This window comes from Acomys minous, assembly GCF_964271855.1.
Source record: "Acomys minous genome assembly, chromosome: 12".
Taxonomy (NCBI): domain Eukaryota; kingdom Metazoa; phylum Chordata; class Mammalia; order Rodentia; family Muridae; genus Acomys; species Acomys minous.
In genome coordinates, this window is record NC_140493.1 from 99,693,416 (window position 1) to 99,718,173 (window position 24,758).

Here is a 24,758-nt window from a genome sequence, read left to right on the forward strand (position 1 = left end):
TAACCTCCCAGCACTCCTTGCTGATAGCCTTGAGGCCAGCAGCTAATGTGAATGTAAAAGACTTCAACGACTACTACACATTTTATTTTTATTAAAAGAATCTAAAAACATTTATTAACTTTTGTGAGTGTGAGTATGTGTGTGTGTGCGTGTGTGTGAGCACACTTGTGCCATGCATGGATGAGAAGGTCAGAGGACAACTCTCGGGAGTCCGTTCAGCCTTTGAGACACTGCTAACCCACCTTGCCAGCCCCAGGGACATATTTAAAAGCATGTTCATACAAGCTATTCTGTAAAAGAATTATGTTTTAAAATAATGTTTTAATAAAGAAAGCATTCAATATTTTTGATGACCATTTCATTTCAAGTGGTGTTTGGCACAGCTGAGATGACTTGCCGGATTCTTGAAGATGAAGTGGTTTTGCAGTCTGAACGCAGCCTGTTTGGAATGGGACGGAGCTGGAGAGCGGGGGAGCTCAAGGCCATTTTCAGTTTTGAGCCACAGTTATTTTGAGCAAAGGCAGCTGGCTTGTTTGCTCCAGTGCATGGAGGGAAAAATTGTTGCAGTTAGCATCCTGGCAAGCAGATTCTGAGGGTGGCACGTGTGGGATATGGCAGTCCGTTGGTGCCTTTATAGTAGGCACGGCATTAAACTCATTGATCTGAATTTAAAGAGTATGTTAGCGTTGCTCTTTGCTATACACATCATGTGAGCAACAGTGCATGGCTTAATAGTTGGAAGGTCTTTTAGCTAAAAAGGTGCTAAGCTTGAAATGCCTCTGTTAATGCACAGTCGTATGTTCTTAGCTTAGTTAAAACACACTATGCTTTGCTTCAGTGGTTTGGTGTTATTAGAGGACAAAGCATTCTGCTCAGATGAGTTACTTCTGTGTGCCATGTGTTGATGCTAGAAGCACACATGAGCAAGCTGCCTCAGTGCTTTTGTGGCAGAATTCGGTGCATGATAGCCCGACGGCAGAAGCAGGAGGTGGAGTCAGACACACCGTGGGGCTCTTGATGAGGATGAGAATGCTGTAGAGGGCAGGGAGGCAGGGGCTTGGGAGACTACAAACAAACAAATAACCGCAGTGGCACCAGGCTAGCTCAACTGCATTGTTTTTCCTTGTGTTAGTTATCGTCCTGGCTTCTGTGTCTAGAAGAAACTCTGTAATAGATGCTTGAAGTACCTTCTACCTGGGTGTGGTGATTCGTGTGCTCTATATCCTAGTATCTGGGAGACAGAAGCAAGAAGGTCAGGAGTTCAAGGCCATTCTTGACTAAGTTATAAATTCAGGCTAGCCTGGGCTACATGACGCTCCATCTGAGGGAAAAAATGTTTTCTTTCTTTCTTTCTTTCTTTCTTTTTTTAAATGAATAAGAAATCTCTGCAATACAGCACTGTAGCGAATACCTGATACTGTTGACTTACAAAGTGCTAAGGTTTATTTTGTCTCACAATTTAAGAAGTTTTAGTCTGCAACCAGTCTGTCCCTTTGCTGTGGGTCAGCTACGTGTCATGGTAGGAAAATCAAATACTTCATGATTGGGAAGCAAAAATGTGAAGAAAGAGGATTGGCCTGGCCACAGATTCCCCCAAAGGGGTGTGCTTTAGACTTGAAGACCTCCCACTTAGCCCCACCTCTTACAGGGTCCATCACCTGCTGAGGATCAAGTCTTTTGGGGGAGGGGGGAACATTTCAGATCCAGACTATAGCAAGCTCTACAAGAGAACAGGGGACAGACAGGGGACATTTTTGCAGGGACCACAGGAGCTTAGGGTGTGTGAAAGTTGGGAATGCAGGGCTGGCAAATGACTCAACAGCTGGAAACATTGCTGTGCCCGCATGATGACCTGAGATGGAGGAAAGAGGGTAACCCCCAAGACACTACTCTCCTCACCGCACGCACGCACGCACGCACGCACGCACACACACACACACACTTTGAAGAGAGTTTATTTTTAATATAGGATCTACTGTGTATTCGTAGAACTTGCTGTGTAGACCAAGCTGGCATCAACTCTCCTTGGTCTGCCTGCCTTGCCTCCTGAGTGCTGAGCGCTGGGATTAAACTTGTGACTACCATGTCTAGCTCCAGCCTTTATTTTTATTTTTTATTTTTTAAAAAGATTTATTTATTATGTGTATAATCTTCTGCCTGTATGTGTGCCTGCCCGCCAGAAGAGGGCACCAGATCTCATTATAGATGGTTGTGAGCCATCATATGGTTGCTGGGAATTGAACTCAGGACTTTTGCAAGAGCAAACAGTGCTCTTAACCTCTGAACCATCTCTCCAGCCCCTTTATTCTTATTTTTAATTGTGTGTATATGGACATGTGTGTGGCGGGTTTGTAATGTGAATACAGTGCCTGTGTAGGCTAGAAGAGGACATCTGATCCCTTGGAGCTGGAGTTGGACAGTTGTGAGCACTAGACTTGGGTGCTGGGAACTGACTCAGGTTCTCTGCAAGAGCAGTATGTGTTTCTAACCATTGAGCCATCTCTCCTGTCCTCCAAATTAGTAAACATTTATTGGATGAGTAAGTGGGGAAAACAGAATGAGTGATGGAAAAAGTAAACGTTTAAACAGATGAATGGGAGATGATACAAATTACTTATAAACTATGTAAGCTACATTTGCCTATAAAAGATTGCAAATTAGCTCCTTAGCAAAGAACACACATGAAACTAAGATTTATTCCACAGTAACTTGTGCATGTAGTTAGCTCTCGCTGGCTGCTACACTCGGGTTTGATTATAAGCTACCAAGCTGCATTTTGCCCAAACCCAGTAAATCTGCTTACAGTTACCCGCTGAATCAAAGTATGGTGAGTAGCTGTGCTCCGTGAGCTCTGTGGAGTGTAGGAGTAGACATAAAGACATGACGGCTCTTCAAGTGACAGGCCCTGGTGTGCTTTTGTCCTTAGTGTATCACATAGCGCCTTGAGTGGTACTGTCCATCAGCCCACAGGCTGCCCACGTAAAGCAGGATGAACCTCAGCTATGGGTACCTTTGTATCAGCTTCCCACAACTGCTCAATCTTACCGTTAGCCTAGGGCCTTAAAAGGAACACGGATTTGGTTGGAATTGGCTGCTTCATTTCTCTGTTCTGGGTTTTAAGGCTGTGACCCGGGTATTGGCCAACAGGGCTCCTAGATGCCCTGCAAAGAATCTGCTTCCAAATGATGCAGGACCCAGATCCTTGTGGTTTTAGGACTGATACCCTTGTCTCCTTGGTGACCGTGCTCAGTTAATGCAGTTGCCTCTGGGTGTCACTGCCTATTTAATGAAGCCCCCAGTGATGGGTGTTTGGATCTCTTAGGCATTTATCACACATGTAGATCACACTGTGATGAACATCTGTGCCCAGATCCCTGATTATTTCATTTGGATAAATTCCTGGAAGTGCAATTACAGTATTAAAGTCTCAGTGCGTTTTTGGCGCTTCTGATATATGTTGCCAAATTGCCTCCTAGCAATTAACTAAATTCTCTCTCAAAATCATCAGCATCTCTTGCTTTTTTTTTTCAGAGAAAATTGAATTCTTTGAGATACTATGAATCATACTAAAAAATAAAAATCAAACTGTGTTAGTGTGGTTCTCGCCTTCTTGAGTAGAACACTGAGAGTTCCTTTTTAAAAAACAACTTTTATGTGTTGTCATTTCATTTCTAGAGCAATTTTAGGGATGTTACTATGGGATAAAAATAGATTTTCGTTGATTTGATTACACATTTCATTGTAGTTCCAGCACTTGGAAGGCAGGAGGGTCACTGAGTCCGTGGCCAGGTAAATTCTAACAAGTTCTAGACCAGCTAGGTTACATAACAAAAACCAAACCAAACTAAAATTGATTAAACAGAGAGTTTGTGGGACTGGAGATGCAACTCTGCTGGGAGAATGCTTGCCACTCTCAGCGTTTGCAGAGCCCTGGCTTCCGCCTCTAGCACCACATGAAAGAGGGCGTGGTGGCCACACCTGGAATCCCAGCACTTTCGAGATAGAAGCAGAAGGTCAAGGTCATCCTTAGCTACATCGACAGTTTGAGGCCAGCCTGGGTTACGTGAGAGCCTGACTCAACAAAACAGGGCCTAGAGAGATGGCTCAGAGGTTGAGAAACTGCAAAGGCGTGAGGGCTGGAGTTGGCAACCTAGCAGCTTTGTAACAAGCCTGGCATCTCCCAAACTCCTGAAGATGAAGCTCTTGAGAGATTGAATACCCTCCTCCTACCTCTGTGCCTACACACCCTCCCCTAACTGTGCTCATGCACACAGAGCAGATAAAGCAAATCTTCAAAGTACAAAACAAAACAAAAAAGTATTTTAGATGTCATCAATTCTGAAGCAGAAAACTGAAGATGCAGCAGTGCTGCCTGAGAGTGTGAACCTAAGGAAAGTTGGCTTGACGTCATTGAAATAGTTCCTGACTGTATGTAGCCTGTAGTTTAAAATTATTAACTGTATTTATATTTGATTTGCATATGCTTAGGAAAAACTTTGTTCTCTAATGTCAACACATGCTTAGGTTATCATGTATTTGTTTTTGTCTCTACAGGGGAAAAGCCTCCATCACCCCCAGAGTGATCATTTCCAGAATGACGGAATTGGTGAGTACAGAGGTTAGCCCAGGAAAGCTTGTCTTTGAAAGACTTAACTTAAAAGATAAATTGCCAGGAGAAAGAGCTTTCCACCCATTTGTCTTTGCCCCCACACCCCTTTCTCTTCTGCCCTCGATGTCCTACCCCTGCTCCACCGCCGTCTTTCAGGCATATACAAATATGAGCTTAGTGAATTCTTACTCTTCCCACAGTGTGTTGATTTCTGAAAAGTGGCTGGATTCTAGCTAGCAGCGCGCATAGCCTTTTACACAGCATAGGTGTTCATGAGGTATTTCTGTCCTATGAACGTTGGGCCATGCAACTTTCAAGATAAGGTTATTAGAACGATCTTGAATACTGTTGTCATACTTGCTTAACCTTTACTGTGTATGTGGCTGTGTGACGACCACAAGTCAGAGCCTGATTCTGAAGAACTGTCTGCTCCTTGTCTTGAGGCTACGGTTTGCAGTTTTGCATCACGGTTCTCTGTCTTGAAGACGCATCTCTGCCCTCTCAGGAGTTAACCTGGCAGGCTCTGGAGAGCACTCTTGGCACAGTTGCAGCTGATGTTCAAGAGCCCTGTGGAGCGCGGCTGGTCCTAATGTGCTTGACTCCGCACACTGCACACTCTTCTTTGGTGGAAGCATCTCTTGGGTCACCTGGGAAATGTGATTTGCTATTGGATGACTAGAGCATTTTGTCAAGGTCAACGTGTACAGCTGCTGAGTCTCCTTTTTGTTTTGTCTGTTTTTCAGTTCAGCCCAATCCTTCTGTACTTATTGGCAATCCTATTAGAGCATTTACTCCTCCGCCCCCTCTTGGACCTCACCCAAACTTGGGAAAATCTCCAAGCCCCGTTCAAAGAATAGATCCGCACACTGGGACAAGTATTCTTTATGTACCTGCTGTCTACGGAGGGAACGTAGTGATGTCGGTGCCTTTACCTGTAAGTGGATGTTTGAACACTTTCTCCTGAATAAAGTAATGGCTTTTCAGGGCTGGCCATTGGACCGAGGGTCCCGTGCATGTTCAGCCAGCAGTCACTATGAAGCCACACCCCCATGCTCCACTGTTTTATTTTTACCTTTCCAGCATCCATAAAATGCCTTGTGTCTAACTACTAAGTTTGCAATGACCAAAGAAATGTGTATTACCATGTGTAACTTGTTGCTTTATCAGAATCTGTGGGTCACGTGATTTGATTCAGAAGCCTTTGAATTCTTCTAAAATGTTTTTTAAATGAGAGTGAAGCTTTTATTTTGTCTTTCGAATTTTATTCTCAGTCACGAGCTGTTGCTAAGGCGTGGAGTTATTGGAGGAGCCAGAGACCTTTAGTTCTCTTGGGTCTGACTTTGGGGAAAAATATGTGTATGAGGCATTAGTGGCACACAAGAACACTACTGAATCCTGAAAAGAGATTTTTGAGAGCTTCCATCTGATACATAAATCCATATTATTTCCTTTTGAAGTGTTTTGGTGTGTTTTTTTTCCAACTTGTAGAAGCAAATGTTTCTAAATTTAGAAGTTTTAGTCTAGGAAACAATTTATTTGCTTTAAGTGAGGTAATTCAGTGAGAGGTGATCTTGTCAGAGAGTTTTGCCATGCCTGCCCATCGCCACAAGGAGAAAACTGCTGAACTGCAAGCATTCTCTCCTGTTGGCCGTGGTGGCTCACATGCACGGCAGCCAAGCAGAGTAGTTGTCAGTAAGGGCAAGGGTTTCACGCCTGCGCCTTGGAGGCTCCAGCTTTGAGCTGAGTTATTTCTTCCCGGACAGCCTGGCAACATGATCCATGGTCTGCTTTAAATAGGCTGCCTGTTGGGATTTCTACTTCATTTACTAGGTCAGAGGAGATTTTAGTATATATGTTAGAGTGTGAGTCCGTGCCCAGCAGTTATAACAGTGACGACAGCAGGTGTCATTGTCCTCCCTCTATGTCACCCTGTAGTGATCATGTATATCTAAGCAAGCTCTGCTGCCTCTGTGATTCAAGGTAGTGTTGAATCAATCAAAAGCACTAATTAAGAGAATGGCCCGCTTGAATTTTACCCGTTGTGAGTAAGCGGTAGATGACTGTCATTCCCATAAAGTTAGAATACCCAGTCTTTGAGTTGAGACTCCTTAGCCTTCCCCTCCAGTCTTTGATTGAGTCTATTAATCTATGTAACTATGCACTTCTGCCATGAAAAGCTCTTCTTCATGGTAACCTGTGATGTGTACACCATGTGAGGGAACTGGCTCGTGAGTACAAACTGCTTTGATATCTTGGGGAATAAGTACCACTTTCAAGTCCTCATTTTCTTCTAAACCCTGTGCCCCCGCCCCGTTTGTCCAAACAGGCTAATTGAATGATTGATTTTTCCTTACCTGCTAAGGATTTTGAGAGCCAGGTTTTAGCCAGTAAGGACACAGTAGCAATTCTTTACCCGTCGTTACTGTTCAGCGAGAGCAACGTGGTAGTTGGATAAAGTGCCATCTCTGTATGTTTTTAGCTAATAGACACTATCAGTCTGTGTTCAGAAATACACTCAATTCAATTACTTTTTTTCTTGTACTAATTTAGGTGCCATGGACAGGGTACCAGGGTAGGTTTGCAGTTGATCCTCGGATTATTACACACCAGGCAGCGATGGCCTACAATATGAACCTATTACATACACACGGACGTGGGTCACCAATCCCTTATGGCCTTGGACATCACCCACCTGTCAACCTAGGGCAGCCACAGAGTCAGCACCCAGAGAAGGACCAACAGGAGCAAAACCGAAATGGTAGGTCACAGCCCCATTAGAAACCTTGTAGCCTGTGCTCTGACCCCAAGTCCTTTGTTAACTTTGTGTGTGGTATAAGGTGACAACTGCATGAGGTATGTGGTGGTGTTTTGACATTTGGTCTAGGTCATTTGCTCTAAGAGCATCTGTAGAAAGCTCTGTTCTCTTGTCTCTGAGCTGCCTTGAAACACATGCTGAGATCAGCTCACCGTAGTTGGGCTGTTCTTTTTCACCCGCACATGTTTGTGCTTGAGCTAGACATGCCGACCTGAGCGCTCTGGCTTTGCACGTGCTACTTAGTCTACGTGCCCCCACCTCATCCTTTGCCAAAATTGTCTAGTCCAAGTTTTTTTTCCTTTTTTTTTTTTTTTTCCCATTTCCATAAACAGTTCAGAATCAGCTATCTTTAAGGAAACAAAAACAAAACCAGAAGCCAGCTGGGCTTTTGATTTGAAGGCAGCTATGCTCACCAGTATGCCCGGTCTGGTTTACTCTAAGTCTTTGGGTCACTGTGGAAGAGCTGAACTTTAACTAGCCCCTGGTCTAGGGACAGAGTGCAGTGCATAGTTCTCTGTGTTTCTAGGTCTTAATTTTTGTCACCATTTAATAGCAGCTTAAATGTAAAGCCATTCTTAGGGTAGAAACTTGATTAAAATGGCTTGTTTAGAGTAAATATTTTCCTCCTTAGTACATTACACAGATTCTGATATGTTGTCTTTTGCATTTTTACTTAATTCAATATACTTTGTAATTTCTCTTAAAATTAAAGTAGGTTTCAAGGACTGGGTGGGTGGTGCTTGCCTGCACTCTCAGTACTAGGAAGACTGAGGCAAGAGGAGTATGAAATCTAAGCTAATGTAGGCTACAATGTAGTGAGACCCTGTTTCAAAACCAAAACCATAAAGATTATATCCGTGAATTATTTAGAATGGTGAGTTTCAGTTTCTGAGTATTAGTGATTTTCTAAAATACTTTCTGTTACCAGTTCCTACTTTTAATTCCGTCATAGTAAGAGGGCAGATTTTGTGTGGTGCAAATCCTGTTGAAGTTACCGTTTGTCTTCAGCAATGCTTTGCGCATGCATGCTTAGCGCTGGGATGCTCAGGTTGAGATGGTCAGGGGTGCGGCTCCAGACTCTGTGTTCTTGCTGGATTTCTGTCTCTCTGTCTCTCACCGAAGAGGGGAATTGGTCTCTGAAAACGATTTATTCATCTATCTCAGCTGGGCTGGCTTTGGACTGCTTATGTAGTCTGGGGTGCCCTTGCTATGTTCCTGCCTTCCCTCCCCCAAGATCTGGGATGAGAGCTCTGTGCTCCCATGCCAAGCGTGTCAGGTTTTCTTTATGTTCTGTCGTGGTCTGTTGGGAGTTTGGGGCTCTGTTCTTAGAGATAAGCACTCATGAATGTGTTATGTTCTCAGTGACTCCTTGTTTAGCGTTACACAACAACTGTTCCTGGTGACGATGGTGGCTCTGAGGTCTACTCTGGTCAACATCTGTGTAGTTGCTGGGCTTTCTGGTGGCAGTGACAGCACTGCACATTTGTTTTTGACCTTTTTGCTTTTAATCTGCTTGTGTCTTTAAGGCACATTTCTGAGGTTGTGGCTGCAGTGCAGTGTTAAATGCACACTTTGTTTACAGTGTGCCCTGAGTACCACCACAATGAAGCGGCAGCAAGCATGCTGTTACTAGGTGGGGTCTGATTAGCACTCGTTCTCTCTGCCCTCCCTGGCCTGGAACTCTCTACATAGACCAGGCTAGCCTCAAAGTCAAAGATCTACCTGCCTCTTCCTCCTGAGCCCCCAGTTTAAAGGGGTACCCTTCTGTACTGCACTCTGAACTAAGTTTTGTTTTTAAGTAAATCTTGGGTTCTGTGCACTTGCTGTTTGTAGGGTGTTCCCTTGGATAGCCATTGTTGGCTTATTAGTTATGATATAGTTGTGTGTGGGCTAGCACCTTCCAGCTTCATTCCACACCGCACTCACAGTGAAAGAGCTTACAGTGGGTATTTCAGCGTCTCTCTAGGCTTTTAGCACCATGCATTTACTTTTATATATATTTACTTTTTAAAAAAAAAGTCTTTGTTTCTAGTTTTTTTGTTCAAACAGGCAAGTATTTTTTAAAATAATTTTAAGAAGAGAGTTAGGGTTGCTTAGGGTAGCTCAGTGGTCAGGTGCTTGCCTGACAGTCTCAGAACTCTGCCTTTGATTACTAGCACAGAAGGGGAGTGTATGGGGTCATCATTAATATTGTTTTTCATATATGTGTGTAATATATTGTTTTTTCTCTGTCTGCTTTAAAGATTTTTATTTCCTTAGGGAATGTTTTGATTTACTTTTTTGGTGTGTGTGTGTGTATGTTGGAATTTTTTCATGATGTTTGGAGATTTCAAGCTTGATATTGCCAGATTTTTTTTTCTGACTTACATCTCCCCACTCATTCAGCTGCTTCAAGTCCCCCTCTTTCTCGGTTCTTCTTGCTTGTTTTGATTTTGATAGTTTCTGTTGCTTTACTCTTTAGCTTGCCTAGTTTTCTTACACACTGTTAAGTCTTCTGGCCGTTCATTTGTTTTTAACCTTGCATATTTCTGTTCTTGTTTCTTTTTGTTTGTTTGCTTTGTTTTGTTTTTCGAGACAGGGTTTCTCTTGTAGACCTGGCTGGCCTCGAACTCACAGTGATCCGCCTGCCTCTTTCTCCCAAGTGCTGGGAATAAAGGTGTGCGCCACCACACCCGGCTCCTGTTCTTGTCTTTTAGCGTCTGCTTTGCCGTGATCGTTGGTTCACTACGTTAGTTCTAGCGCTGCTGCTAGGACGTTTCTCAGCAAGCACCCAAGTTAGGCCCTTTATGAAACCACTTAAGTCTGCATACTAAAGCCCTGCACACTTGGGAAGTTAGTTTAGTCTACTAAAATTGTGTTTTGAAAACCTTAAATTTTGCTTTCTGTTTAAGCCATGACCTATTTGTGTTTTTAAAATGTTTGCATACTGTAACTTAGATTTCTTTTGTAATATTTTCATTCAATGGGTGTCAGAATGTATGACAAAGTAAACAGTCTCGAAGAAGGAAAGATGGTTTTTGGCTCCTAGTTGTGGTGGATTCAAGCCATCCTTGCTCTGTCCTGTTGCTGCGGGCCTGTGGCCGCACAGTACCTTATGACGGCGTGCGTGGTGCTGGGGCTGTGTTCAGTTCATGGGAGTAGGGAAGCAAAAAGCCAAAGAGAAAGGGGCTGGAATCCCAGTGTCCATCTCTGCCCTTGCCTAAGTGTCTTCCTTCCTGTAGCACACAGGCTGGAGACCAGGACACTGCACATATGGGCCCGCAGGGAGCGCTGAGATCCAAACCCTAGCCATCAGCTTAGATTCCTTCAGTAAGTTGGATTGAGACATTGTTTAGATTTTTACTTAATTGCATTTGCAAATGAACAAAGTTTTGAGCCTCTGTAAACAGGCAGGAATGCCAAGGCATTCTAGTTTAAAAAAAAAATGAGACTGTAAATTCCTGGAGAGTGCACCATTTTCTTTTTTATTTGCTGTTTTCAGGTTGTTTCCCCTTTGTGAAGCTGTTGTCCTGTTATTTTTTCTTTATAACTTCTTCCTTTTTGCAGAGAAACTGCAGCTCTGAAAATTGAACACTAAGAGTAAAGTGATAACAATGAGCGAACAACGTTTAAATGCTTTTGCTTTGTCCAGTGTTGAGTAGTCACTGGAAGTGTCATGTTCAGTGGAGAAAATTTATAAGGATTTTAAAATATTTTCTTAGGTAAAATGGATGCAAATAACTCCGGACCTGAAATTAATAAGATCCGAACACCAGAGAAAAAGCCTACAGAGTCCAAACAGGTATGCTGCTCACATCATCGGTGCATTGATTCTGATGGCGAGGGTCTGATTGGCCCAAAGCATCTGTGTATTGTTTCAGAGTCACTCAGTGGGTTACTCACTACCTTTCTCCTGTCCCATTGTCTTTCATTACGTTATTTCCTTTCCATGTGCATATTTTCTCCTATTGCCTTTTCTTTCTTTCTTGTTTTTAAGTTTTAAAGGTTTATTTCTTTTTATGTGTAGGAGTGTGTTTCCTGCGTGTGTGTGTGTGTGTGTGTGTGCTGTGTGTGTACCTGTGGAAGTCGGATGAGCCATTCAGAGCTGGACGAACTGGAGTGAGTTAACAGATGCTTGTGAGCTACCATGTGGGTGCTGGGAATCAAACCTGGGCCGTCCTCCAGATTAGCAAGTGCTCATAACTGCTGAACCATTATCTTTCCAGCCCCTTTCCTCAGATCTCCCTAATTAAGCAGTAGATTGATGTCATAGATGCCTCGTGATAATGAATCTTGCATGTCTCATTGACAGTGACCTTAGCCAGGGAAGGACTGTGGCAGCGACTTCCTCAGGGCCTGGCCTTGTTCTCCATGCCCTCTGTGCAGATCCTAACCCTTGTGTCTGCCTGTTCGCCTGCCTCTCCCACTTCTGTGCTGGAATACATTAGAGAGGACCATGTGGATGGTTGAATTAGTGTGGCTGGAAGCTCGTGTGTTCTAATGTCAGGGGGACTCAGCTCCCCGCTTTTCTTGTGCACTACTTAGTTCCTTTGTCCAGGTGCCTCGTCGGCTTTTCCCAGGCCTGTTACCTCATGAAGTGGAGCTGACTGCTGTCACCACACCTAGATTCGTAATTGTTATTACCAGCCTTAGATGAAGTTCTCTTGACATTACTGTCTCCTGCCCTTGTCCAGTCACCTCACTGACTCCGTGTTTTCAGCCTTCTCTGCTGTGTAGACTCTTCTGCCCCTGATCCTTCTCATATTCCAGCCTAAGGGGTGAACACTGGTTGGCAGACTTTCAAAACACGCTTTCTTTGGACTGGAGCTCAGTGGTAGTGTTTGCCTAGCAAGCACAAGACCCTGGGTTTAATGCCCAGCACCACAAAAGATCAGATAAATAAGTAAAGATTCATTCTTTGACCTTCACCTCCTGGTGCCTCATCTCTTTGATTCTTCCTTAACCCACGCAGTGTAGGACTAGGTCTCCGCATCTCACTGTGGCTGTGAGAGCCATGCACGGTGTCACACAGCTCGTGGTTTGTGATGTTTGGCATTTGGCTGTCTTACTTGTATTATTTTCCTCTTGCTTTCTTGCTTGCTTTATTTTGTTTGTTTGTTCGTTTGTTTGGCTTTTTCAAGACAGGATTTCTCTGTGTTAACTTGTCTGGCTATCTTAGAATTCACTTTGTAGACCAGGCTGGCCTCAAACTCAGAGATCTGCTTGCCTCTGCCTCCCAAGTGCTAGGATTATAGGCATGTGCCATCACGGCCTGGATTCTGTTGTTTTCTTTAACATGGCATTTCTTCATCCTACAACTCTTTGTTACACGACCTTCTGTCTTTTACAAACACATTCCCATCTCACCTTTCCTCATCACCCTAGTACTCAAGTTGTGATTTCCCAGAGTTCTGGTTGGTCCCACTTCTCCTTGAGGGCTATGGTTGATGACTATAAACTAGTCTGAGTTGTGTCTTTAAGTGCCTCCTCCTCTTCTTCCTCCCCTTCCTCCTCTTCTTCCTCTTGTTCTTCTTCCTCTTCCTCCTCCTCCAAACATGAAATAAAGTTTATCATGTAAGGAGCACAAAGCATGACTAGGAGAAACAGAACTAAGGGCCTGTGTTCTGATATGTCAATAGGTAGGCATTTGGTTTCCTTTGATTTAGCATTTTAGCCCATTAGGTAGGACAATGGATGGCATATTCTCTTCTGTAGCTACTTCCAGCTGACATTCGGATGTTGTTATGGGGCCCAGGAAGGCTGAAAGGTTAGTCAGAGGCTGGACAATGGGGCATTTATTGAAAGCATCTGATTCATTGATCCAGTTGGAGAGACAGGGAACAATAACCTTGGCTAGACTGGTTTACATCAGCTTTCATCAAGTCCAGATCTCAGCAGCTTGCAATCCACAGGTGATCCCTGGATGGAGTCTGTTAGCCAGGTGAAAATCTGCTGAGACAAATAAGGACAGAAGTTAAAATTGTGTCTATAAGACAGCAGGGGTAGGCTCATGCCTTTGAAACCTAGTAAAAGCTATAGCTTTGGGCTAAAAAGCATGAACATTCTTTTCTTAGTCTAGGAGGCTAGATATACAGCTTGGACAGATACATTTTCAACATGATGAGAAACACCCTTAAGTCTATACTCAGAAGACAACTAAAGGGAAATTAAAATGTTGAGTTTGTGATTGAATAATAAGCAGTCGGTGCTGCACCAGCTTATCAGAACTTTATTGATCAATGTTAAAATTCTGGACTTTTGAAGTCTTATAAAAACATAACAATAGCATAGAAGAGGGAAAGAAATCTCTAACATTTCCCTGTTTTTATACGCCTTAAATCACTTTCTTATAGCTCTACAACTTGCATTTACCAAACTTAACACCTTTTTGGACCCTCATAATTTAAACTTTCATATCCTCAGACCTTACATAAACTTTATATTTCTTCAATTCAGTTATTTGCCATGAGACACAGGAAGTTGATTACTGAGACTAGTCTTTAAATAAAGGAATAGTAAAAAGTTACATTGAAATCTGTTTACCTTTTAACATGAAGCCTGTGAGAAAGGCAAACCTGTTTGCCTTTTTAAATAAGAGGCCTAGTATCTAGTAGTTTTAATTAGCGAATGAATTGACTAATAAACTAACAGTGGATCTAATTGTCCTCTAGCTGTCAAGCTACCATTAGCTTGGCCGTCAATGTGATCAGAGACCTGAGAAGGATAAATTGTAACCTAGATGAATTTATGTATCAATTAAAATGACATAGATGAGGAGTCAGTCCACCACCTAGACAGTTGCCCAGGCTTCTGTGGTTTTCGTGGCACCATGGGTAGAAGTAGTCTGGCCATCAGGCACAGAAGATGGGAGGCTGTTTCTGTGGAAGAAGAACATGAGTGAGACTGACTTCACTTCATTTTCAGCAATATGAGACAATAAATCTATGGGAGTCCAGTTTCTCCACAGTTCAGGCTGGGCCCTAGCAGCAGGTAAGGCATTGGGGACAGTCTTACCAGTGGTTAGAATGCCACAATCCAGAGCTGAAGTCATCTGTCCTGTCCAAATCCTGCCTAAAACCTTGGGAAGTTACTGCTAGAGTTTGTGAGTCTCTGTCATAATAAGCTTAAATATTTATTTAATGTCATATTCAGCAGATCTCTGACAAACTTGAAGTCCAGCATATCCAAGTTAATCTTTATCTGTCTTTAGTTACCTCCTCTAAACTACATATCACAAACATCAAACAGAATGTTATGATCTAAATTATGGGATATTCTGTAGATAAGTGTTTGAGGACCATGTCTATCTCAAGTAGATCTAAATAGGCACACTTTGTTTATAGCTACTTTTGTTTAACTTTGAAAACATACGTAGGATGCTAAGTAATGCTTAATTAACTGCATCAGTTCTTAGTATAACTGTAAATATATTTCTGAACTAGTATCAAAGCAAACTTTTCTATTATAGATACAGTTTATAGAGAGACTGGCAATCTGCTGATCCTGTCACAGTGCATCATTACAGACTGAACAGGGAAAAAAAAAAAGACAGAGGTTTCACTTGGCATTCAGCAGAGTACTGAATCCAGTCGACAGCCCTCAATAAAGATGGGGTGAAGCTACAACTCTCCCACAACTAAGATGGCTGCCAGTCATGTGCCTGACCTTAGTCAAAATGGTTATGGCTCCACACTTTTTATCCCAAAAATCATCATGGTGGGTAGCCACGTGTTTTTAGAGTCCACTGCAGGCAATTTAAAATCATAGCCATATTCAGAAAACAAAGCTAAACATATTTCTAAGGCAGTAAAATTTAAACCTTTTGAGAGTGAAGGTAGATCATAATGTCTCTAAAATTAATATATCCCAACTTAAAAGTATCTTTAGAACCACCCATTTCCTGAGTCAGCAGTATACTAGCTTGTTACTCTGAATTGACCTTTATAACTTAAAAATTTTTACCATAATACAAAGAATACTTTGAACCAGGATTGAATCATATATACAATATGTTGTAAGAAGATGACTTTGAATTTCTATAAAAATCCATACCAATTTAAAATGAGACTTGTTTCTTAGTCCAAAAGGGAATAAAATAGAAAACAGAAAGCTCATTCGGACCAAGAGGCTCTATAATTGTTTGCCTATTCCACGTTGCTAACTCAAGATGGTGGATTCAGAACGCGGCAGGCTGTAGACCATGTGGTCCACATGGTTACTATTTAAAAACATCTGTGTTTCTATAGATGTTACAAACACATATGCACACATATCTTAAGATATATAGGCTGGAGGTGCATCTTTAATACCTCATTAAAGAAACACTGCTTTAAATCCTATCTTTTATAAGTCTAGTTTTTAACATAGGACAGAAATTACATAAAAATCTTATCCCACTTTAAAGTATCTTTAGAAACCTGTTACCTTGGTCCCTTCGTGCCATGTGTTTTTGCCCGGAATGGCCCCAACCCCGAGTTACTTGTTTTTTCTTTTGTGTTTGTTTGTTTTTGTTTTGTGTTTGTTTTGTTTTTTGAGACAGGGTTTCTCTGTGTAACAGCTCTGGCTGTCCTGGAACTCACTCTGTAGACCAGGCTGGCCTTGAATTCACATTCATCTGCCTGCCTCTGCCTTCCAAGTGCTGGGATTAAAGGTGTGTGCTACCACTGCTTGGCTGAGTTACTTGTTTTAAGCTAACTTTTAAAAAAGATGTTAAAGATTTTTAACCATACCCAATAACCAATAATCTATAACCAAGACATAGAGAGCGTAGTAAACTTATACATTTAAGATCAATCAGGGGGACTGGAGAGATGGCTCAGTGGTTGGGAGCACTGGCTACTCTTCTAGAGGTCCTGAGTTCAATTCCCAGCAACCACATGGTGCCTCACAACCATCTGTAATGGAATCTGAATCCCTCTTCTGGTGTGCATGAAGACAGAGCACTCATATACATAAAATAAGTAAATAAAGCTTAAAAGAAAAAAAGATCAGTCAGAAATAAAGGTGTAGTGGCCATACATACATTCAAGACAGACAAACAAAACTTTCCTTACTTCCTCCAGCTGTAATTTCAAGGGAAGAGTACCTTGCTATCTCCTGAATCCAGGCAGGAGCTGGGGCTTGCTTTCCAGCAGTGTTTCTGGGCTGCAGTGGGTGTAGGAGGTCGCAGCAGTGGAGTGGCACCAAGCCTGGGCCTCTGCAAGCTGCAGCTGCCTTTTGCTGCTACCCTTGGCTTGGAGCTGCATGGAGCAGAGCCTGCAAGCTAGCCAAAACCAGTGGCCTGAAGCCAGCCCCTGGGGGTCCAAGAGGTGATGGCGCAGGAAGGGGCTCCGAGGGCTTATGTGGTTGAATCTGGGGAGGGGAGGAGCTCGGTGTTGGCTGCTCTGGCCCCAGGTCATAGAGGCCACTGGCGGAAACTTTTCTGACTGCACGGAACAGAAGAGAGCTAATGGGCCTGAGGAGCCCAGGGTGGCTTGCACGGAGCAGTCAGGCCTTGAGGAACTTAGAGCATGCCATCTGACCCATGATGATTTCCACAAAGAAAGTACAAAGGCAGTCTGAGAACAAACAGAACACAGACACACAGAGACAAAACCAGACTCCTCGGGGACCGAAAAAGAAACCAAAATGCTGATGGCAGCCTGTCCTGTAACTGGGCTTTGCCAGATGGGAGCGATTTGTGTGTAGTCACCAAAAACCAGAGACAGAATGGAACCTCCCAGTTCCACCTGATGGGGATCCAGAGCGCCCTTGGAACCTCCAGGCTGGGAGGAAGAAGTTGGCACATCTGCCCATCCTCGAGTGGCCTCCAGATTGTATCTAGACACGAGATTTAGACACAGAGAAACAAAGACAAGGACCAAACAGAAACTGTGGGGATACTCCAGGGCTCACCAATCAGTGGAAAACTAATCCCTCTCCTAGAATAGCTCAACTGTTAAGTTTGGGAGTCCCCAGTGATCCCAGACAAGCCCCCAAATGTAAAGGTCCAAAAATTGCTAAAGAAGACCCCAGACTCAAATAGTATGTAAAAACAAAAAGTGCTTAATTTGCAGAAACAGCCTGCATGCAGAGGTCAACCATCCATACAAAATGGCAGGGCCAAGTGCCCACTTCTTGGCAAAGACTTCCAATTTGGATCTGCGGTGGGAGGGACTGCAGTGTAAATGAGGCAGCCAGGGGACTTCTGACTGAGTTAGGGGCTGCTGCAGAGAAAGTTGTCTAACAATAAGAGTCTGCAGCAGCCCACATCTGCCACTGCGCCCAGTTCCCCTTCTGTCATCTGCCTCTTAATACCAAGGCACCGAATTCAACAGAGCTTGGAGTTCTTTTTTCTTGTTTCCTGGGCCCCAAAGCAAAGCATGAGGATATAAAGCAAATGAAATGTGGCCATCAGGGAGCCTTGCTTTCTAACAGATGATTTACAGTGCCATGATAGACACTTAGCTATCTCCATTCTACTTTTGATAGTACCTGGAACTAGCACCTAGAACCGAGCTGCCTACATCACCTATATCTGCTACGGCTTCTTCTACTACAGGGTCTTAAAGTGCCTTATGCTCCCTCCACAGCCGTTGAAGTGCATCCCACATTCACACTTTCTGAAGCCCCCTCTCATTTCAGTATCATAGAGTATTATGGTCATGAGCTTCCTGTCTGTATCAGGACACAAGTGATGGGATCAATTAAAACAGCAGCTTAGCCATAAACAACCCTGACACAACCTCATGCTTGTGGCCAGAGTGTGCATTGCAATAGTGTCTTTTGGAGACACTTGTGTCCCTGGCTAATGTAGCTTTGTCATCCACAAGATTTTGAGTTATATGAGAGAATGTTCACCTTTGACGAGCTTCAGTTAGGTTCTGAGGTGTGAACCACAGGTACAGCAACTGCTTAGGAAGGCCAGGCCTGATACCTTACACACAGTCAGCCATCTCAAGGACCTGAGTGAGGGGCCAAATGGTGAGATGCGGCTGTTCTTGGCGTGTGATTGGCATTACAACTAGTTGAAATGGCTTGGTCAGTATTCCTAGCTCAAATCAAGAACTACACGTCTCCCTTGTTCAGCTCTGTTTTCTTGGGTACCCTGTCCAGCTTTACAGACTTTGGCTAAGCAAGCACCCTGCAATTTTCACTGACCACTTTAGCACTGAAACTTAAAAGGTGACACATAACAGTTTATGGAGTGTCACTTACATACTGTTTTTGTTTTTCACAGTACCAACACTTATAGTCAAACTTGGATTTCAAGATAACTCTGCTCTTTGACTTCAAACCCTCTCTTTGGTGGTTCTCCAAAGCTTAATGGGATCAAACTGGATGTTCCTGATCAGTTGTTAGTCAGGGTCTATGTAGTTGATGTCAGGAATGGGAAGCCATCATGTAAAGAAGTGAGGTTTGAGCTCTGTGAAGGGAAAATGTGCACCCCTCATCTGCTGTGCAGCTGTTCTCTCAACCTGGCATTAAACCCTTTTCACAGAGGACCCCAGTCCTTTTTGGAATGTTCAGCTCAGGTGACATGGCTTTTCTGAAGCCTTCTTTGCATTTCTTAGTCTTAGTGTCTCATAGGACCCCTCTTTTCAGTGCCTCATATGTTTGCATATAACCTGTGCTGGACTCTAGGCCAGGGATTGACAAGCTGTTTTGGTATATGGCTAGACAATAACGTTTTTTTGTTTTGTTTTCTGCTTTGGTTTTTTGAGACAGGGTTTCTCTGTGTAGCCCTGGCTGTCCTGGACTCACTTTGTAGACCAGGCTGGCCTGGAACTCACGGAAAACCACCTGCCTCTGTTCTTCCAAGTGCTGGGATTAAAGGCGTGCGCCACCACTCCTGGCTTTAGACGGTAACTCTTAGACTTGATGTTCATACAGTGCATGCTGCTGCTCTGCTGTTCAGCTCTGCTACTGTAGTGCAGAAGGAGCCATGGATGACATGGTTGTGACTGAATGTCTATGTTCCAAGAAGGCCTTCTTTGCAAATGTTCAGGGCACTGGAGATAGAATAGTTGGCCGAATGTGTAGCTCATACAGTAAGCTCTTAAGGCTGTAGACTAAATCTACTCTTGCCTTTTAATCTTCAGAATCAGTCACCATGCACTTAGTAGGCCCTCTACAATGTTAAAGAGAAAGAATATGAAACTGCATAATGAGAAAAGTCTGTTGCCATTACGGTTCTGCAAAGATGTCATGGTACCTGTTCCCCCCCCCCCCATTGGAAAGTTGCCAGAGACACAGCTTTTATTAATGTTGATTTGTTTGAAGAAGCAGATTAGATATATGAAAACAATAAAATCAGTGGGAAACAGCACATTTTATTGATTTATATCTGAAGGAAATTAATGGTTCTCTTTCTAAGGGAGAAGCTGTGAAATTGGAAATAGTGTAACAGGAATTAGAGTGGCCATACTAATAAAATGGTAGCAGCTTTTATTCAGACTCTAATTTAATGTTGCATGTTTCCTCCGTCATTTTTTTTAATTTATAAGAATATGCTCTTATTTGGCTGTCAGAGGTGACTGACTGCTCCCAGCATTCCCTCTGCTGCTGAAGAGCCTGTAACAGCCTCTAAATGGGTATGGTTGGAAAAGGATGAAAAGCCACGAACTCAGGGGTTCTGCAGTTAAAAAATGCTTCTTGGTTTTTGTTTGTTTGTTTTTTCTCCTCCAGGTTGATTTGGAATCACATCCACAGAACAGAAGTCCCGAATCCCGCCCTGCCGTTGTTTATTCCAATACCAAATTTCCTCGAAAAGATAATCTCAACCCAAGACACATAAGTCTTCCTCTTCCTGCGCAGCACGCACAGTATGCAATCCCTAGCCGCCATTTTCATCCACTTCCTCAGCTACCCAGGCCACCGTTCCCCATCCCCCAGCAGCACACCTTGTTAAATCAGCAACAGAATAATTTGCCTGAGCAACCAAATCAGGTGGCACCCCAGCCAAACCAGATGGCACCTCAGCCAAATCAGGTGGCACCCCAGCCAAATCAGGTGACCCAGCAGCAAAGCCAGGCACCTCCACAGGCCCTGCAGCCACCGCCTCAGCTCTCTCCTGCATTTCAGGCGGGGCCAACGAATGCATTTTTCAATAATGCAGTTGCTCACAGACCACAGTCTCCTCCTGTCGCAGAGGCTGTGGGTCCCGAGCAACAGCCACCTCCTGGGCTGCCTGACGGCCACAGTCCACTGAGAGCCATCACACAGCCTGGCCCCATGCTGGCATCCCCTTTGAACAACTTTGTTGATGAGAGCTCTCCAGGATTACCTGTAGCAGAAACTTTGGGTAAGCTTGCCTGTCAGGATGTCAGAGGTGAAGGGTTCCTGGGTTATATGCTGACATAGCATGTCCAAGATTGACTCGTGTCTCCAAGTAATAACCAGAAAACTCCACCAATTGGTATAAAAAAATTTGGCCTCAAGTGTTATATGTACCTATGAGTATAATACGTACTCAGTTGACATCATTTCAACCATCGTGAAGGAAGAGGGGTCAGCGCCATGGCTCCGGGCTATCGGAAATTTACTTTTTCCCAACCAAACTATAGCTATTTCTTTGTCTTTGTGGAGAAAATCTGGGTGTAAAGGTCTTTGCAGAAATTAGCTTGACTCCCCAAATGGTCAAAAACAATATTTCACACCCACTTCTGCAGATCGAGTACACGGAAGTGTAGCCCTGGAGACCCTGAGGCAGCAGCAGGCACGGCTACAGCAGTGGAGTGAGCACCATGCCTATCTCAGCCAGGGCAGCATCCCGTATGCACACCATCACCACCCTCACCTCCCGCAGCTTCCCCAGCCACCCATTGGCCTTCACCAGCCGCCAGTGAGGGCCGAGTGGAAACTCACCAGCAGGGCTGACGATGAAACAGAGACAACGTTCTCAAGGTATTCCAGCAGAGCAGGGCCAGCCCTGAGTATAAGCTGTGTGTTTCTTACCTCACGGGAGCCCTTTAGCTTTAAACTGGAACACGGTCTCATATAACTGGGGCTGGTCTTGTTGGTGGATATTACAAAGTTCTCTCAGTTGACATTAAAATATGGAGAATTTAGAAGTCACTCTTACACTAATCTGAGTTTAGATAATCTACAACTTTAGCCCTTGCTTTATGTCTGTTAGGCAAGAGACACACACCATTAGTGGAACTGGGTGTTCTATTGTTTGTTACTTAGCAAATAGGAGACTGATGAGGACAGAGGTCAGTTTGTGGTTAGCACCCATTATTAGCTTCTTACCTAGCAAGGTGGACATCTACCTTTCTGGAGCTGTAGTTGTTCTGAGGCTTCACGCCTGACTCGGAACCCTCAGAGTATCTATGGCCGTCATCACATGGCAGCTGTGAACCGCTTCCTCATTCTCTCTAAAACACACCCACTGTCACCGTGGCCCTTAAAGTTTTATTTTGTTTTAACATTTATTTATATTTTTAAAGTCTACAACTTTTTGTTTTTATTGATTTTTTTCCCCCCTTAATGTCATGTGTATGAGTATTTTGTTTGTACGTGTGGTATGTGTACTTTGTGCATGCCTGGTGCCTGAGGAAGCCAGAAGAGAGCATTGCATCCATAGCACTGGAGTACAGGAGGTTGTGAGCCACCACATGGGTGCTGAGACCTGAACCTGGGCCTTCGTAAGCGCACACATGTTCTTAACTTGTGAGCCGTCCCTCCAGCCTCTTACTTACTGGCTTTTATTTACTTAAAATGCGTGTGTGGGATGTATGGATGTGGGGAGTTGGTTCTTCCACTGTGTGTCTTTCAGGGATTAACTTGAATTGTCAAATTTGGTGGCCAGTGTCTATGCCTGCTGAGCTGTCTCCCTGGCCCATGGTGGTCCTCTGTCCCTTCCAGTCTTCATGTTGAGGCTGGGATGGGTCTTTTCATGCAAAGATAAAAACAGAGACAGTTAGGTAGCTGACATCGTCACCCAGCATCTCCAGGTCAGTTATTAATCTTGGTCAGTCTCAGTACTTAATTTTGGATTAATTAATGCCACCCCTAATTAGGTACTGTGATAGGGTTTGCAGAAATCACACATGTGGTTGGCTCTGCTCCTGAATACTCCCCTTTGCTTCCCCCTCATATTTTCTTGTCTTTATGTAGGTTTCAAGACTTACTCAGAGAGCTGTCTCATCGTGATCAAGGTGACACTCGAGAGCTTGCTGAAATGCCACCACCTCAATCAAGACTTTTGCAGTACAGACAAGTTCAGACTAGAAGCCCACCAGCGGTCCCATCTCCCCCTTCCGCCACAGACCACAGTAGCCAATTTTCTAACTTTAATGATAATAGCAGAGACATTGAAGTAGCCAACAGCCCAGCCTTTCCACAGCGCCTCCCGCCTCAGCTCTTTGGCTCACCCTTTGCATTGCCATCTGAACACCTTACCCCACCCCCCCTGAAGTACCTGGCTCCAGAAGGAGCATGGAATTTTGCTAACTTGCAGCAGAATCACTTAATAGGGCCGGGCTTTCCCTATGGCCTACCTCCATTGCCTCCCCGGCCGCCGCAGAACCCTTTTATACACATCCAGAACCATCAGCACGCTATTGGTCAAGAGCCGTTTCACCCGCTGTCATCTCGCACAGTGTCTTCTTCTTCGCTCCCCAGCCTAGAAGAGGTAAATGTCTTTCAGTGTTCTTCTGACTTGGGATTAGTTGGCTGTGGACAAGTGTTTATCCATTTGGTAAAAGGAGATTTTTTTTTAAATCAAATATGGTATCTTTCAAAAATAATCTTTTTCTGAAAAATGTTTTAATATCTACCTGTTTGTGCTACTTCGTATTTTGTGTGTGGTATTGTGGAAACATGAAGCCTCTTGAAAATATTCATTGCTGTTTGGCATGCTTGAAGTTGGAGGACTCTAATATCTGAATGGCGTTGACCTCTCTAATCTGAGGACGTGGTACCATCGTGGCTTATCTTTTATTACGTGGCTCTTTTATTACTAGTACTCTGTAAAAGCGTTGGTTTTTCTAGTGAGTGGCTAGTTCAAAACCAGTTCTCCATCCTGTCATCCTGAAGTTTTAGTATGATGCTGTTTATGAAGCAGTGGACACCCAGTCAGACCAGTTTCCAAATGTCAGAGCATTCTGTCAGTTACATAAGCCCAGCTGCCATGCAAGCATCAGGAGACGGACACGGCTTTCACCACAGAACTCTCGAGACACCTGCACACAGCAGCACTGACACGGAGCAGTTAGTGCTTTTAGGGGATAAGACTTCCAAAATGTGCCTAGAGAGACGGCTCAGCATTGAAGAGCTCTGGGTGCTCTTCCAGGACCTGGGGTCACTTCCCGGTACTCACCTGGTGACCCACACACTTCTGTAACTCCAGTTCCAATGTATCCGATGCTGCTTCTGGATTCTTGGGGGCACATGCAGGGGAAACATACATGCACATAAAACAGAAACAAAACAGATGTCCAACTCTTGTGTAATGTGTAGACTAGGATTTTCTAGCTGTGCCAGTAAGCCGACAGTGGCTAAGGATAAGACTGTACAGGGAATGGCTCTTAATACTTATACGTGTCTTCTCAAACCAGGATAAACAGTTACAGTTTTGTTTGTTTGAGAGAAGGTCTCAGCGTGTAGCCTAGTCTGGTCATGAACTCAAATCCTCCGGTCTTGGCCTCTTATGTACTTGGATTACAGACATGTACAGCCATACCTGGTTTGCATTTGTGAAATATTAAGATGTTTTTCTTTGAGACAGGATCTCAGTATGAGCTCAAGATGGCCTTAAACAGTAATCCCCCTCCTTGAGTTCTGGGATTCTAGGCATGAGCTATGACAGCTGCCTAACACAGATAATCTCCCACTGAGTTGTGAGACAAGGCAAAGCAAGGTACAGCCCTGTGAGGATGAGGCCTGTTCTGCTCCCCTGGCACCAGTTCAGTCAGGCCTTACTGTCAAGGCCGCCATAGATGGGGAGAACAGAATATAACCTTTACATTCCCGTGGAATTTGTTGTTTTTATGAAATGTTCTGGTTTCTCTTGACTGAATGTTCTCACAGACGTTTCAGGCTTTTAGTTTCCTGGCCCAAAGGGTTGTTTGATGCATTTGACAGTGTGTGTTGTTGTCTCTAAGGAGAAGTAGACTTTGGTGTTGAGTACTGTGTGGCTTTCCTGATACCAGGTGTGATGTCTCACCTCTCTTGCTGAGTGTGTTCATGCTACTGTTTGGTGAGGACTGTGTCCCAGTTTGCACAAGGTTCACAGTTTATACTTTGCTAAGTAACACTTCATAAGGAACAATCTACTTTAATCCCTGATCTCTTTAAGTGGTCTGAGATTTTGGAATTTAAGTTCTTTGTCCCCTGTTGCTTCCAGCATCTGGTATTTTTGTGTCGTGTTGA

The 24,758-nt window shown here is 43.8% G+C and overlaps 1 protein-coding gene across 6 annotated transcripts in view; it reads left to right on the top strand.

The window, feature by feature from the left end:
* The window catches only part of HELZ (helicase with zinc finger), a 140,828-nt gene that overhangs the window by 103,134 nt on the left and 12,936 nt on the right, over window positions 1-24,758 (top strand). For all 6 annotated transcript variants that reach the window (XM_084748496.1, XM_084748495.1, XM_084748494.1 and 3 more), the window contains 7 exons: window positions 4,555-4,606; window positions 5,353-5,543; window positions 7,160-7,367; window positions 11,126-11,205; window positions 20,070-20,685; window positions 21,053-21,287; window positions 22,503-23,019. In XM_084748496.1, the coding sequence (XP_084604622.1) occupies window positions 4,555-4,606; window positions 5,353-5,543; window positions 7,160-7,367; window positions 11,126-11,205; window positions 20,070-20,685; window positions 21,053-21,287; window positions 22,503-23,019 (1,899 nt within the window). The remainder of the gene's footprint in view (window positions 1-4,554; window positions 4,607-5,352; window positions 5,544-7,159; window positions 7,368-11,125; window positions 11,206-20,069; window positions 20,686-21,052; window positions 21,288-22,502; window positions 23,020-24,758) is intronic.